The following is a 13,416-nucleotide window of genomic DNA, read 5'->3' as shown; positions in this document are numbered from 1 at the left end:
GGGGCTATTTCCTGCTCCGTCTGATGACCTCAGGCTGCTATATTTTTGAGTTGTCAACTGGTTTTTTTATTTTGTCATTCTAGGATTGGTTGCTGTCGTGTCTTACCACGGTACATATGCCTCTAGTGTTCTGTCTCCAGAGCCCTCTGCTCTTCTATTTTGGTGATTCTAATTGGTTGTATATTTGAAACCTGCTAGATAATCTTGCTAGAATATATTTCAATTCAGATTTGACTCAGAGTCATGCCTTCAGAAGGTGAGCTAGGAGTTGAGCAGGTACTTTTATGGATAAGCCTTTGAGCAGACAAAGGAGGGGAGGTGTGGTTCATTTTACCCCTTCAGGTTCTCAGTTTATGCCTTGGGATTATTCATTGTTCACTGATTATCTGCTATGGTCCAGGAATGTGTGAAGTTGAAGTAAACGTTCTTACTGTTCCCGGAATCTATTCTGGCGCTAGATAAAGAAATATAATATAAAGCAAAGCAGAGACTGGATAGTGTAGGTGTAAACGTCCTACTGTGGGCTTGGGGGAAGAAGAGTCTTTGTGAATGTGACCAGACTTCCTGGAAGACAGAAGGTTGGATGGGAGGGTGAGATGGGAAGGATGGTTCAGTCGTGGAGAGACAGTGTGGAGGGGAGAGGATGCCTCAGGTGGAAGCAGAAGTATGAGCAAAGGTGGCCAAATAAAGGTTGTGTGGAAGGCGTGAAGTTTGTTTAGGTGTGGTTGAGCATAAAGCATCTGCGGGCGTTTCCAAAGGGACACGGTGAACGTTATTCACACGCCTGTGACCCAGGGCGTTTTATGGAGTCACATTTCTACATTGAATCAGTGGATTTGTAATAAGAATTGTGGTGTGTCACAAGTTCTGGAATAATAATTCCTCCTTTCTTGTGTGCGTGCTCGAGTGATGCTTCTGCTCACTCTTGGTTTCAGTGTTTGTATTGTACTTACTGTACTTGGAACATGTACCTTTTTCTGTTTTGTGATCCTTGAAACGTATCTTCCTTTAACATCCTTTATTTGCTTACTGTGTTCATAGCACGTAGCCTCTAGAAGGTGGGTAAATTTTTCTGTATACACTGTGTGAAATCAAAGTTTGTAAACTGTGAACACATGCTTGACAAAGTTTGAAAATGAAGATCGTGTTAGAAGATTTTCTTATCAGGTGTGTCCTTTTACAAAATGAAGCTTCCTACGAGGGTGCCAGCACAGCAATTTTCTTGTCCTGAGTTTCGAAACATTTTGTTTTTAAAATTGCTTGTAAAATTTTTGAAACTTTTTGTTTTCTTGTGTTTTCGAGTTTACGTCTATCACTGACGTTAGTATTCTCTCTGCTCCTGTAGTACGGCCAAGTACAGCGTGCTGACATTTCTACCTCGATTCTTGTACGAGCAGATTAGAAGAGCTGCTAATGCCTTCTTCCTCTTCATTGCCTTATTACAGGTAATGTTTTGTAAAAAGTTACTTAAAATTTATAACCTTAAATACACGCAAAGTGAAATTTTGGTAAAAGGTCACTTAACTGAAAAAGTGTCATAATACTTGAATGTAATTTGCTTCCTGCGTCCAGTCACCGTTCGCGGGAACAAACATGATCTCTGCAGAGCTCTTTAGGCTTGGCCTTAAGGGCAATTGCAGGTAGCAAAAGAGGCATTGAAAAATGGCCCCAGGGTTGTACTTTTACCCTTTTTTCTGTTTCAAACACGTAACAATGTTGAATAGAGTTTTAAAAATAGGTAAAATACTTAAATACTAAATACTAAAATACTTCGTTTTTAAAATAAGATAATTATTTTGGTGTAACACAAATGGAACAGATCTGCAAAGGAATGAGGGGTGAGTGCTGTATTTTCTTTTTCATGGAGAAGATTTTAATTTGCCAACTTTCTTCTTTTGGTCTCTTATCTTGCAGCAAATTCCCGATGTATCTCCAACAGGAAGATATACCACCCTGGTGCCATTGATCATTATTTTAACAATCGCAGGCATCAAAGAGATTGTGGAAGATTTTGTAAGTTTTGCTTTCGGATAATAAAAACGTTGTACTGAATATAACTTATAACGTTTTTGTTGCTCTGGGTTTTTTAAGACAGAGAATTGGTCTGTAGCCTAACTGGCTTCTCAAGGTTCAGGATGATATTTCTCGGGAGGGAACCTGTGTACGCAGTATCATAAATTCCTGGACTGTGACACAGGACTAGTGCAAACTGTTGATTCTGTTGTTGGGTCCATGGAGTCCCTTTGATTTTTGTCACTGATGTTCCTTACATCCTCCTTTACAGCTGCTAATTTGGGTAGCAAAGGGAGGATTGTATTGCTGTCTGGTATAGCAGCGTTGTGCTGACTGTGCTTGAGGTAAATTTACAAGCATCTCCTTCCTCCTCACACATTTCTCAGTGTATCTCCAAGTTCATCAGCCACAACCACGTTCATACTCTCTCTTGCGTATTTCTCTCTGTCCTCTTTTCAGGCTCTTCCCTTTCTCTGTGCTCTGTCTCTCCCTCTCCTCCTTCCTCTCTCTCTCTCACGCTCACACACGCTCTCTCAAACACCTATGTACATTTTTCTGGGAATAGGTAAGCAACTAATGCAATACAAATCAAAGCAAAGGTACTTTGCCCCAAAAGTTCTTTATCAATAAAATGAATTTAATTGTTTGTTGTTGGGTTCATCTTTCTGAATAATTCTTTTAATCTGATCTAAAGCAAGGGAGGAGTGAGAAGTTTCATACTTCAGAGTGCTTGTTCACTGCTAGAACTAAAATTACCAAATGTAATCCTTTGGGCCGAAGTAGACCACACCTACGTTTGCTGCGTTAGTCCCTAAACTTAGGAGTGGTCGGGACCGCAAACCGCTGAACTGAGTCCTAGAGCTTTAGCACTGATGCTGCGTGGTTTCCTTGCCCCTATTTCCTCCTGATCTTACTGTTTGCTGTTTCAGTTATTCATTTGGAACTCTTGAATCTAAGAACTTTTTTTCTTTCTCTAACAGAAGCGACATAAGGCAGACAATGCAGTTAACAAAAAGAAAACGATAGGTAAGATTCCAGGCTGAGTCACTTTTTCCTTTAGAAAACTTAAGAGTAAGACCTGCATTTAAGGAATTTTAAATAAGTAGTTAATGATATTGAGATAAATTGGGGAAATGATTTATAAAATATTTTAAAGAAATAGCAAAATGACAGACAAAGCCAACAAAATGGAGGACCCTGCTAATTAGGATTTGAACAGAATTTGTGTATTTTAGAATTTTAGAACAGGTTGTAATTTTCAGGAACTGGACATATTTTACGTTCATAAAAAGTCAAAGCATTCATATCCTTGGTTTATAATTGCCCCCTACCTCTCTCTATCTACGTATATTATATTGATTTCTAGAATATTAGCTCTGTGTTGTTAAGGATGTGTGTGTGTGTATGTGTATGTTTGGGGAAATCTTGTAACAGTAAGGTGATTTCTTTTTCTCCTTGATAAATATGAATAGATTTAACTTGTATGCATACATCTTATTTATGTGTATACATTAACGTATATGGTGCATAGGTGCATAGATTGGAGCTCCATTTTGGGGAATGGCCGTGTTAGACATAAAGGTGTAAGAGTGTGTTATGTTGGAATTAATAAGTGGAATTTAAAAGGAACGTTTTGGATTTTGGAAAGCTGATTTTATTTCGATTATCACAGGTATTAACTGATCCATTGTTTTTTTTTTCTTTTTCAGTGTTGAGAAATGGTATGTGGCATACCATTATGTGGAAAGAGGTAAAAACTAATTTTAAAGATATGCCAGAAGGTCTTGGTTGGGACAGTTGTAGTTAATTGCTAGCATTGATTGCAGTGTACAGTTTGTCTGGACGGACGTCGTCTCCTTTTCTGTCGGGTTCACCTGTGGGGTTTTCCTGTGTGGCTCACTTGGACCTGGGGCCTGTTCACTCTGATCTCTGCATCTTCTGGAAGATGCTCACTGTGGCAGTTCAGAGTGGTGAAATTCATTGCTCCTCATGGGTATTTCTGAAATCTCAAAGCATTTTCTAGTTCCTAAATTCAATTAAAGAAATATTTTCCCTGATCTTCTGTTGTTCTCTTAACCTAAATTCAATGTTTTAAAGATTTTTTTTTTTAACTATTGAGATTCTCACCTCTGATGTTTTTGATGGGCAGAGTTTGGGTTGTGGTTACCATTACATATACAGTGGTGGGGCAGGGGTGAAGCCACCCCATTTGGACCCCGAGGCGGGTGGTTGAGACCCTGATGACCGCAACAGGGCTTTGCCTCCCTCCTGGGAGCATGAGGTCTGGAGGGCTTGAGGTGACGGGCTTTTGTTGTTTACAGTGATGAATAGAAAATCTAGAAGAATGCCATCTGGGTATTTCATATCTAAAAAAATTAGCTTTTTAAGGGAATCTCTGTTTTAGCTGGACCTTCCTAATGGTCACAAGATGTTTTTTGGAGAAGAATCTCTTTAATCCAGGATTCAAAGCTGATTAACATGATTTCAAAAGAAAACTATGTTTTAGAAGGGTAACTTACAGCAGTTTCTCTTGTTAAACATGTAATAAGCAATGTTTTAAAATGTCTCTATGATCTTTTAAGTGTGCACAATGCCCGTGGCGTGGTAACTGCAGCCCTCATTTTAGTTTTAGTTTTGTTTTTGCTTTGCTATAGGAGAACCATCAAGCCCCTTGATAGTGTTTTGTGATAACACCTTAACCTTGGTATCAATCCAGAAGTGTCCCATACTGCAAATATTAATGGACCTCGCTCTCGTTTGGAAGTGTGGTGCTTCTTGGTCAAGTGTTTGGAAATTCTTGACTTCACTGTGGGTGGAAATACTCCCAATGCTCTAGGAACTCAAGGATTCCCATGGCTCTGAGGAATGACTTCTGTTTCTCTATGGTTCCTATTACCACCTCTGTCCCCAGAAAGGCATTAATACTGGGTGGAGTGGAAAATGATAAGGATTTGGATTGACAGTACTTGAAACAGCAGAAAGTGGAGAGATGATCTCTGAATTCTGGGTCCAGGAGTTGATGGCCTTGCAGACTCCTAAAGCTCAGTACTGTTTCCTAAACACATTCGGAGGGGAAAAACAGCAAACCTAACACTTGTTATATGCTTTGCCACGTGCATTTTTATTTCAGTTAAAAGTGCATTTTGTTTGCTTATTTAAATGCAGCTCTTAGCATGTACCAGAGACTGTGCTAGGCCTGGGGGTGCCAGTTAGCATAAAGCAAGGCCCCTGCTCTTAAGGAGTTTGCCACAGAGGTTCTCAGACTTCACTGGGCATCCCGGTCCCCTGCAGGCCTGGTACAGCACAGAGTGCTGGGGCCACTCTCAGGCTTTCTGATTCAGTAATTGTAGGCTTGAGTCCTAGACTTTGTATTTTTAATAGGTTCCCAGGTGAGGCCGATGGGGCTGGTCCAGGGATCATACTGGTGTAGTGGAAGTGACAGACAGCTAAACAGAATGCAGTGCAGGGGCTGAGCTCTGCGCAGGGGCATGCTTCAGGGGCCCTGGAAACATCTGGGAGGGGCAACTAGTCTAGCCCCACCTATTCGGGTCAGGATGCTATAGAGTTCTCTGGAAGGATCCACAGGAGGCAACCAGTTTAAGAGGGAAATGCTATTCAAGACAGAGGTAACCGAGTGGAACTCTAAGATGTCTGGAAAAGCCAGGCACGTCTGCAGAACTGCTCAGAGTGAGGATGAGCTATGGCAGAGGCCAGGTGATGAGAGGGCAGTGATAACACAGGCCAGAGGTGTCAGGCGAGGTGGAAATGGCATCTTTAAGGTTCCCAAAGCCATAAAACTCTAATCTGAAACACTGAAGCTCGAGTCAACCTCCCCCCGGGCTATAGCTGGATAGTTGGCGGATGCTGAGAGGCAGGTCTTGGGCGGATGTTGACAGCTTTGGTTAACTCTGAGAGGACCTTTGAGCTTATTCTTCCAAACTAAGAGGGCTCAGAAATCCTCTGAGGCTCTAGTGGATTCAGGGGTCTAGGGGGCTCTTTCCCCCTTAAGAATTCTTGCTCTAGGTAGTGTGTGAAGAGACAACTGTGCATAAGAATGTCAAATAGAAACCATTTCAAACAAAATTCAAGTAAGTTTCTCATATGCATGAAACTTCTCAGTACTTTGTTACTGAGATATACTCTTTATTTAGATAATAAAGAGGGGTGAAAGCTGTAATTTCTCTTGTCCTCCCACTTTGACTTAAAAAAAAATCCACTGCCTTTTTTCTTTTGAAAACATGACTAATTTTCCTTTCTAGTTTTTTTAATTGCTTATTTTTTACGTAAATTATTCACATAAAATATTTTTATATTTAAAAAACATTTTCAATTTTCATAAGCGTTCCTTGCTTTTGTCCTGATGGTTGTTCAAATAGCTCTGGAGCGTCTGTTTTTGGCTTCTCTTTGTTATGGAATATACTTTAACTATATGCCTTTCTTTTGCCTTTGAATTGAACACTAACTGCACAGGTACAGTGGTTCTGGAATTTAACTTTTACACCTTTCCTGACATTGAGCCTAGTTCCTTCCCCACACACTTTGATAAGTGGTTCAAATACCAGTAGCACACATTTTGGTAAACCCTCCTTTTTACTAATAAAAAATTAAATATAGGCGCCCGCCAGGGCCATTCTTCTAGCTCGTAGGATCCAGTAGTTTTCCACAAGTATTCTTGACTTCTGAGAGAGTGCTAACGTAGGTTACGCTAGGAAACAGGAAACATAGTGCCCGTTTTGAATTTTGAAATTGTTTGTGCACTAGGAATGGCCTTACTTCTTGTGCCATCAGAGAATCCTGCCATCCTTGACTTTCACACTCGTGGTGCCTGTTCATGCTGGTGGAGGCCAATACGTAACACGTGCCTGTGTCTTGCCAGGTGCTTGTGTGTACTTCCTTAATCACTGCATCACCCCCAAAAGGTCACTGGTGGCACTTCCCCATTTTACAAGTGAGGACACTGGCGCTTAGAGAGGTGAAGAGCCTGCCGGGAGCCCAGAGAAGCTGGGATTCGAGCCCAGGCCTGCCTGCCCTGAGAGCTGCCGTTCCATCCAGCCAGCACTTCTGGGATGTAGTTAAAGGATCGACGGACTCTCGCTGTGCTGCTCGTGTTCTGCAGACGCGGGCCTGCTTCCTTGGCTCGGGGTCTTCTGTCCCATGGAGTCTGTTTCCTGAGGAGGTCTCTGACTTTGGCCATGACTCTTTCTGGCCTTTTCCTGAGGCTGTACGAATCGCTGGGTTACGTGGTGTTCCTGGGGACCCGTTAGATGCCCTGTTCATGGGTGCATCTAGTATTACCTTTCAGTCAAACCTCTGGCCCTCCAGGCAGGTGGCTGGTTTTGAATCCTGGTTCGAACACTCACTGGCTGTGTGACCTTGATCAGTTATTTCACTTTGAGCTCCAGTTTCCCCATTTGTGAAATGGAGAAAATTTACATGCGTTAGCTCAGTTGGTCCTCACAATGACCCATGAGATATGTGCTGTCAACCTCATCATGTAGATGAGAAAACTGAGGCACAGAGTTTACATAACCTGCTCAAGGTACACACAGCTGGTAGGGAGTCGAGCCGGGGATCTGAACCCAGGCGGCCAGGCTGGCTCCTGAGCCGCGCGTTCTGCCCTCCGGTGCAGCTGTGGAGATGTTCACGTGTTTGTACGTGGACGAAGCGTGGTAAGAAAACGAGACCTTGCTGGTGGTTCTGACTCATCTCTTTTCTCCCTCTCCTTTTCTTTTTTTGTTTTTTTGCTAAGCATCATTGCAAAAAGGCAATATTACTATTGGTTTGTGTTGAAAAATTTTCCTTTTCTTCTTGTTAAGGAAAATAACTCGAGCTTCTTGCTCTTAAACTTCATGGCATAGGTATACAGTAATTTGTTGTTTAAATATTTAACCACCTTTATCACCATTTGTGCTTTCTTTTCTTTCACGCTTCTCTGTCCTTGTCCCTGGTTTTCTAGGTGACGGTGGGAGACATTGTGAAGGTCGTCAATGGGCAGTATCTTCCAGCAGACATGGTCCTGCTATCCTCAAGGTCAGGTGTGCTCGTGGGCACAATTTTTGAAATACATGTTAAGAACAATAAAATATTATATGGTGGCTGCAGAAATCTCAAGCCGTCCTTTCCGCTCCACCCTCTGGTCACCATCCTTCTCTTTCCAGCCTCCTCTTCCATGACTTGTCATTTGCCTTTTCCTGCCTTAACCCTAAGTTTTCTTTCTACCATTCATTCATTTGTACTTTTTCTGGACTCTTATACATTTTTTCATTCTTAGTCTCAGGGCTTTTCTGGGCTGTTCCTCATTTATGGGAAACATTCAAGAGCAGCGGAGGGATGCGTTCAGTAACATCCGGGTTGCGGCATATCTGAGATGCCAGAGCCCGTCTCCTGCTGGATCCAGCCAGCAGCCTTCCCCGCAGAACTCAGTGCCTCCCTTTACTAGCTGTTCAGAGAACCACGGGCATTTTCTCAGCACAGACATGACCTGCAGAGGGTGTTTCCTCTTCATTCGTCCACAGTTTGCCCCCTGTCTGCCCAAGTGTCATTGCTGTGTTTTCCAGGTAGTTTTGTGCTGGAAAGGGACCAGCCACTAAGCGGCGTAAATAACGGACAGTGCAGCCCTTGACTTTTCCTTGGCTTGACACATGAAAGCACATATCAAAGAAGGAATGCTAAAATTAGGATAAGATAAACTTCTATTCCTCAGTTCAAGATTAAATTATACGATGTGAAGACTAGAATTTCCTACGTTTACATGCTGTTGGGAATCATAGGTGCTCACACTGTTTGCATCTTCTTTGACTGCAGACAGTGTTTCTTTTATTGGGTTTGATCACACATTAGATTTTAAGCCTTAGCATGAATTTTCTGCTGGAGATAAAAGGTTTTAAAAAAGGACCATCCCAGGCCCATAGAGGGGGAAAAGCACCAATATTTACACAGAGCAGGATTCATGTTTGTCCCCACCGATTGGTAACAGAGAGACTCTTAGAAATAGTAAGATGTGGATCACTTGATAGTTTGGGATATGAGTTTTGGTTGTGACCCTCTGAAAACCTGGATTTAACTGAGATTGTTTGTGAGCTGACATCGTGTTTTCAGGATGCTCATTAGTGTTTGAGTCTGTGCTTTGTGCCAAGCAGCCTGCTGAGTACATGATCTCACTTAATCTTGTCAACAACCTCTGATGTCCTTACTTTGTACGTGAGAAAAGAGAGACCCAGAGAGATTAAACAGCTTGCCAAGGCCGCACAGCCAATAAAGATAGTGCTATCTTAGCTTAGCCAGTGGGTTGCACCATCCAATCTCTCACATACTAACTATTCTACCTAAAGCGAAGATTAGAAGTAGGAATATAATATCTGCTGTGCTTATTTTTATCCCGTGAGTTTTCTGTCCTTAAAATTAGGTGTTTTGATTAAAAAGTTGCCTGTTGACATAGTACAAGGTACAGGGAAGAAGTCTTGCTGAGCCCGTGCCTTGATTCCTCAATGCCTCTGGCTGTAGTTTTCTTCAAAAGACGTGTTTATATGTGCCATGCCTAGGGCGGCTCTCTTGGTCAGGAGCAGGCCAAGCATCAGACTTTGAGGGGCACCCACATGCAGGGGTTGGGTCTCAGCGGGGACGTCATGCATTTCCCATAACCCACCTCTCCCCTTCTCAGTCATCCTCAGTTATTTCTGTCTACTGGAGGTCAAGCAGCCATGTTGTGGGGCCAACAGGGCGGGTCACTGGGCAGACAACGTTCTATTGGTGTTGGACCCCAAAGATGAGTGTTTGTCTTTCTAATCAATTACTAGTACTGAAGTGGTTTATAACACTATTTTGAAGGGCTGATCAGCAGAAGTAGTTTCCATAGTAGACTTTATGAGCTATGAATTTGTGGAGGGGCCCTTACTAAACTTTGGCTGTGTTTTTCCTCTCTCCGTAGTGAACCTCAGGCAATGTGTTATGTCGAAACAGCTAATCTAGATGGGGAGACGAACCTTAAAATACGTCAGGTAAAGTCACCTTTTATGACTTGTGTTGTTATGGAAGCCCAAATTGCAAATCTGCTCCCCACATGTATCAGTCAGTGAGTTTTCTAGAGAAAAAATTTTCTGCCACAAAAAGTTATGCCTTAACCCTAATAGAATCTATGGGAAGAACACGCCTTTTATTATGAAGGGAACTCCTTGAGAGTGAGAGCGGAGCGGGAGAAGTGGGCTTCATCTATGTATGGGTCACGAAGGGTACCACGCCTTAATTTATATCTTACTGAGCTCTGTGCCTGTTAGTGCAGGTTGGAAAGGATCTCCTCAGCTAGGTCGAGCTGTGTGGTGGAAAGGACAGCCTCTGCAGTGGACAGAGGCAGTGGACGAACTCTGGGTACCTTATTTTACATTGTTCTTTTAATTGAGATTCTAATTCTAGAGAGTATTGTGTTAGATACAAAATTTACAAGCCTTAAATAAAGCTATTCTTACCATGTATTTTAATTCTAGAATGAAGAATAGTCTTTAATATAACAACAATTTTAGGCATTTTGACACATTTTCTGCTGCATAAAGTTGAATTTGATAATTCTGTCCAGATATCTTTTCTACCTTCTGTATTCGATTTAGACATTTTTTTCTGTTTAAAGAAGAGTTACTGGGCCTACGTATCATCCTGTTTGAAAGGGATACTTGATGTTTATGACCTGTGTCAGAGTGCAGCTAATAGTCTGCTTTCTGTAAGGTGTTTGAGTGTGTTAATGCTTGAACGTGGATGTTTCCAGCACAGTGGTGGAATCTTAACTTGCTGCTTCATTGAATTTTTCTGAAACTTTTGCATTAGGCTGCTGTGGCAAACGCTGCCTGTAAAGTCTATCTTAGGGGGCTGGTAGTTTGATTTAGCGTCCCCCCCCCCCCCCACCAAGTTACTCCATTTTAACTGATTCGTTAGTTCCTTTTGATTAACAGTGGAGATGCGGAATGTCTTCCCTAAACCCGGAAGGTTGTGTTCAGTGTCCTCTTTGGGTTTACCATTTTAGAGTTTGAGTCACACCGCCGACATGCAAACGAGGGAAGTACTGATGAAGTTGTCTGGGACCGTAGAATGTGAAGGGCCCAACCGCCACCTCTATGACTTCACGGGAAACCTGCACTTAGATGGGGAAAGGTATCGTTTTCCATTCTCTTAGTGTTTTGTTTGTTTGTTTGTTTTTAATGTGACTAAGGATTACTGGAGCTTTGGAAAATGTCAGTTTGTTTTCTGGTTTCATAATATTTTAAAGCATATTTCTGTATGTTTGGCTTAGATATGAGAGACTGAGCTTTCCTCAAAATAGAATTTCAGTCAATTTTAAACCCTCCCTTAAATTTAAGAAAGAACTGATTGTTGACGAGAAAATAGCCCGAGGGTTATTGAGGTTCACAGAACTGGCCTGTTCTTTCTGTGTGTATTATCTACCCGGGAGGACAGTTGGTTTTGGCTGCATAAAATTGTCCAGAAAAGCAGAAGAGAGCTATCTGAGGTGTATAAAAGCTAATATATTTATTAGAGAAACATCTTTTTTTTTGCAAGCATTCTTCTAAGTAGCATTTGTTTTTAGAAAGTTGAATGAAAGGGACAACAATTAGTCTTCCTTTATTATAGTCACTGCCCTGTTGTCCATATTCTGTCGTCTTTGTCCTCTTGGCATTTGTTTTATTGTTTGAGAGTCACTTTTGTCATTATGTTGGGGTGCAGTTCTATCTTCTGCCCGTCTTTACTCTGCATGCTTCGTACCCGTGTTTCCCAGCTTTGTATTTTGAACAGACCCAAAGGGAAGGACCTGGTCATGGGAATTGACCCAAAATAGCTGTGACGACTAAGCATGGCTGCTTTCTTGGTTTTCATGTAGTACGCAGAGCCATGCTGTCGGCTCCCCATTTTGAATTTCTAAATTATCGATCAGGCTTTTATTTAATCATTAAATCATCTTTGACAACTGTGATATAGCTTTATTGCTTTTATTTTCTTGTAATAGTCTATAAAATAAACTGGGTTTCCCAAATCAATAAACTTCTGGTTATTTTAGCAATTTCCTTTTTGGGTGTTGAGTTTCATACAGGGTTATAAAAGACACAGTTCCTTCTAATGTTTCATAGGAAAAAAACTGCCTTTTTCTGTAGTGGTGAGTGGATAAGGTAAAGCTTTTTTATGGGTCGTTTTTGGGTAGATTAAGCCAGTGGTAACTTTTATTGCCCCTGTTACCAGTAAAATAGTTCAAATTTGACTAAAGGAAACATTTGATTTCTTGTGGGTTTATGTTTAAGGGGAAGCTCATGCTCGTCTGTCAGACTGTCATTAAATATAAATGTTGTTTCTTATTTTTAGCCCTGTTTCCCTTGGGCCTGACCAGATCTTATTAAGAGGTACACAGCTTAGGAACACTCAGTGGGTCTTTGGCATAGTTGTTTATACTGGACACGACACCAAACTCATGCAGGTAAAACATTTCTCTGCTGAAAAACAATGCTGATTTTAGGCTTCTTTTTTTCTGTTTTTATGGAGTAGAGGGTGGAAAATGCAGATGCTGCATTTAGGAAGCTCAATTTTGTCTATGAACTTAAATTTGGAAAGGAAGTGCCTTTATTTTGGTTCCTTAAGTCGTTTCTTCTGGATTTCTGTTATTGTATCAGATATTTGTTACTTCTTGCCTGAAATATCCATGGTCTTTGTTTTCCAGATTTAGGGGGAAAATCTGTTCTAACCGATTTTATCTTCTGGACTCAAGGGGGATTCTTCTAACTTCCTTATTTCCTTTCTCTACTTTTCCTCCTCACCTCATTAATTAGGATTTTGCAGTAAATTGTCTTATTTAACTGAATTCGAGACAATTTAAAAGCAGTTGTTTTTGAACTCATGTTTATTCTTCATATCATATACCAGAGAAAATATATTAAAGTGATTTTGCTCTTTCTACCTGTTAATTTTTAAATTATTGTTTGTGAATTTACAGCTCACATTTATATTATGACTTATTTTGCCAGGAAACTTTGAAATTCTGCATAAACCAGTGTCCTTATGTGTCATTTCTTACGTTTCTGTGGTATCACTTGGCATCTTATTTTGCTAATGGTTGCTATTAATAAGAATTGGCTTTTCAGCTTATCTGCCATTTTCTGTAACTTCTAAAGCACATATTTGGCTGTATTTTTTAATTAAAAAATATTTAGTGGCCACCGTGCACCATGTCTTGTGCTAGGCTGTATGTCTACAATAGTGGAAGGCCCAGTCTTACCCTCTGGAGCCATGTAGACTAAGGAGTAATAGTGAATTACAAAGTAGAGAGAGAATTGTAGTATGTGTTGTTACAGAGTGCTGTGAGTATATGTGAAAGAGTCAACCAACCCAGGTTTGTGGGTGTCAGTTGACTAGATACTAAGAATGATATTAAGA

At 41.1% G+C, this 13,416-nt stretch overlaps 1 protein-coding gene across 1 annotated transcript in view; it reads left to right on the top strand.

Moving 5' to 3' along the window:
* Nucleotides 1-13,416, top strand: part of ATP8A2 (ATPase phospholipid transporting 8A2) — a 589,227-nt gene that overhangs the window by 146,656 nt on the left and 429,155 nt on the right. The window contains exons 3-10 of the mRNA XM_046664988.1: nucleotides 1,346-1,445; nucleotides 1,915-2,013; nucleotides 2,994-3,039; nucleotides 3,723-3,763; nucleotides 7,970-8,043; nucleotides 9,941-10,010; nucleotides 11,024-11,151; nucleotides 12,352-12,463. Coding sequence (XP_046520944.1) covers nucleotides 1,346-1,445; nucleotides 1,915-2,013; nucleotides 2,994-3,039; nucleotides 3,723-3,763; nucleotides 7,970-8,043; nucleotides 9,941-10,010; nucleotides 11,024-11,151; nucleotides 12,352-12,463 — 670 coding nt within the window. The remainder of the gene's footprint in view (nucleotides 1-1,345; nucleotides 1,446-1,914; nucleotides 2,014-2,993; nucleotides 3,040-3,722; nucleotides 3,764-7,969; nucleotides 8,044-9,940; nucleotides 10,011-11,023; nucleotides 11,152-12,351; nucleotides 12,464-13,416) is intronic.

Source organism: Equus quagga, chromosome 6 (genome assembly GCF_021613505.1).
Source record: "Equus quagga isolate Etosha38 chromosome 6, UCLA_HA_Equagga_1.0, whole genome shotgun sequence".
NCBI classification, from domain to species: Eukaryota; Metazoa; Chordata; class Mammalia; order Perissodactyla; family Equidae; genus Equus; species Equus quagga.
The sequence above is the reverse complement of the archived record's forward strand: the minus strand, read 5'-3'. Positions and strand labels throughout refer to the sequence as shown.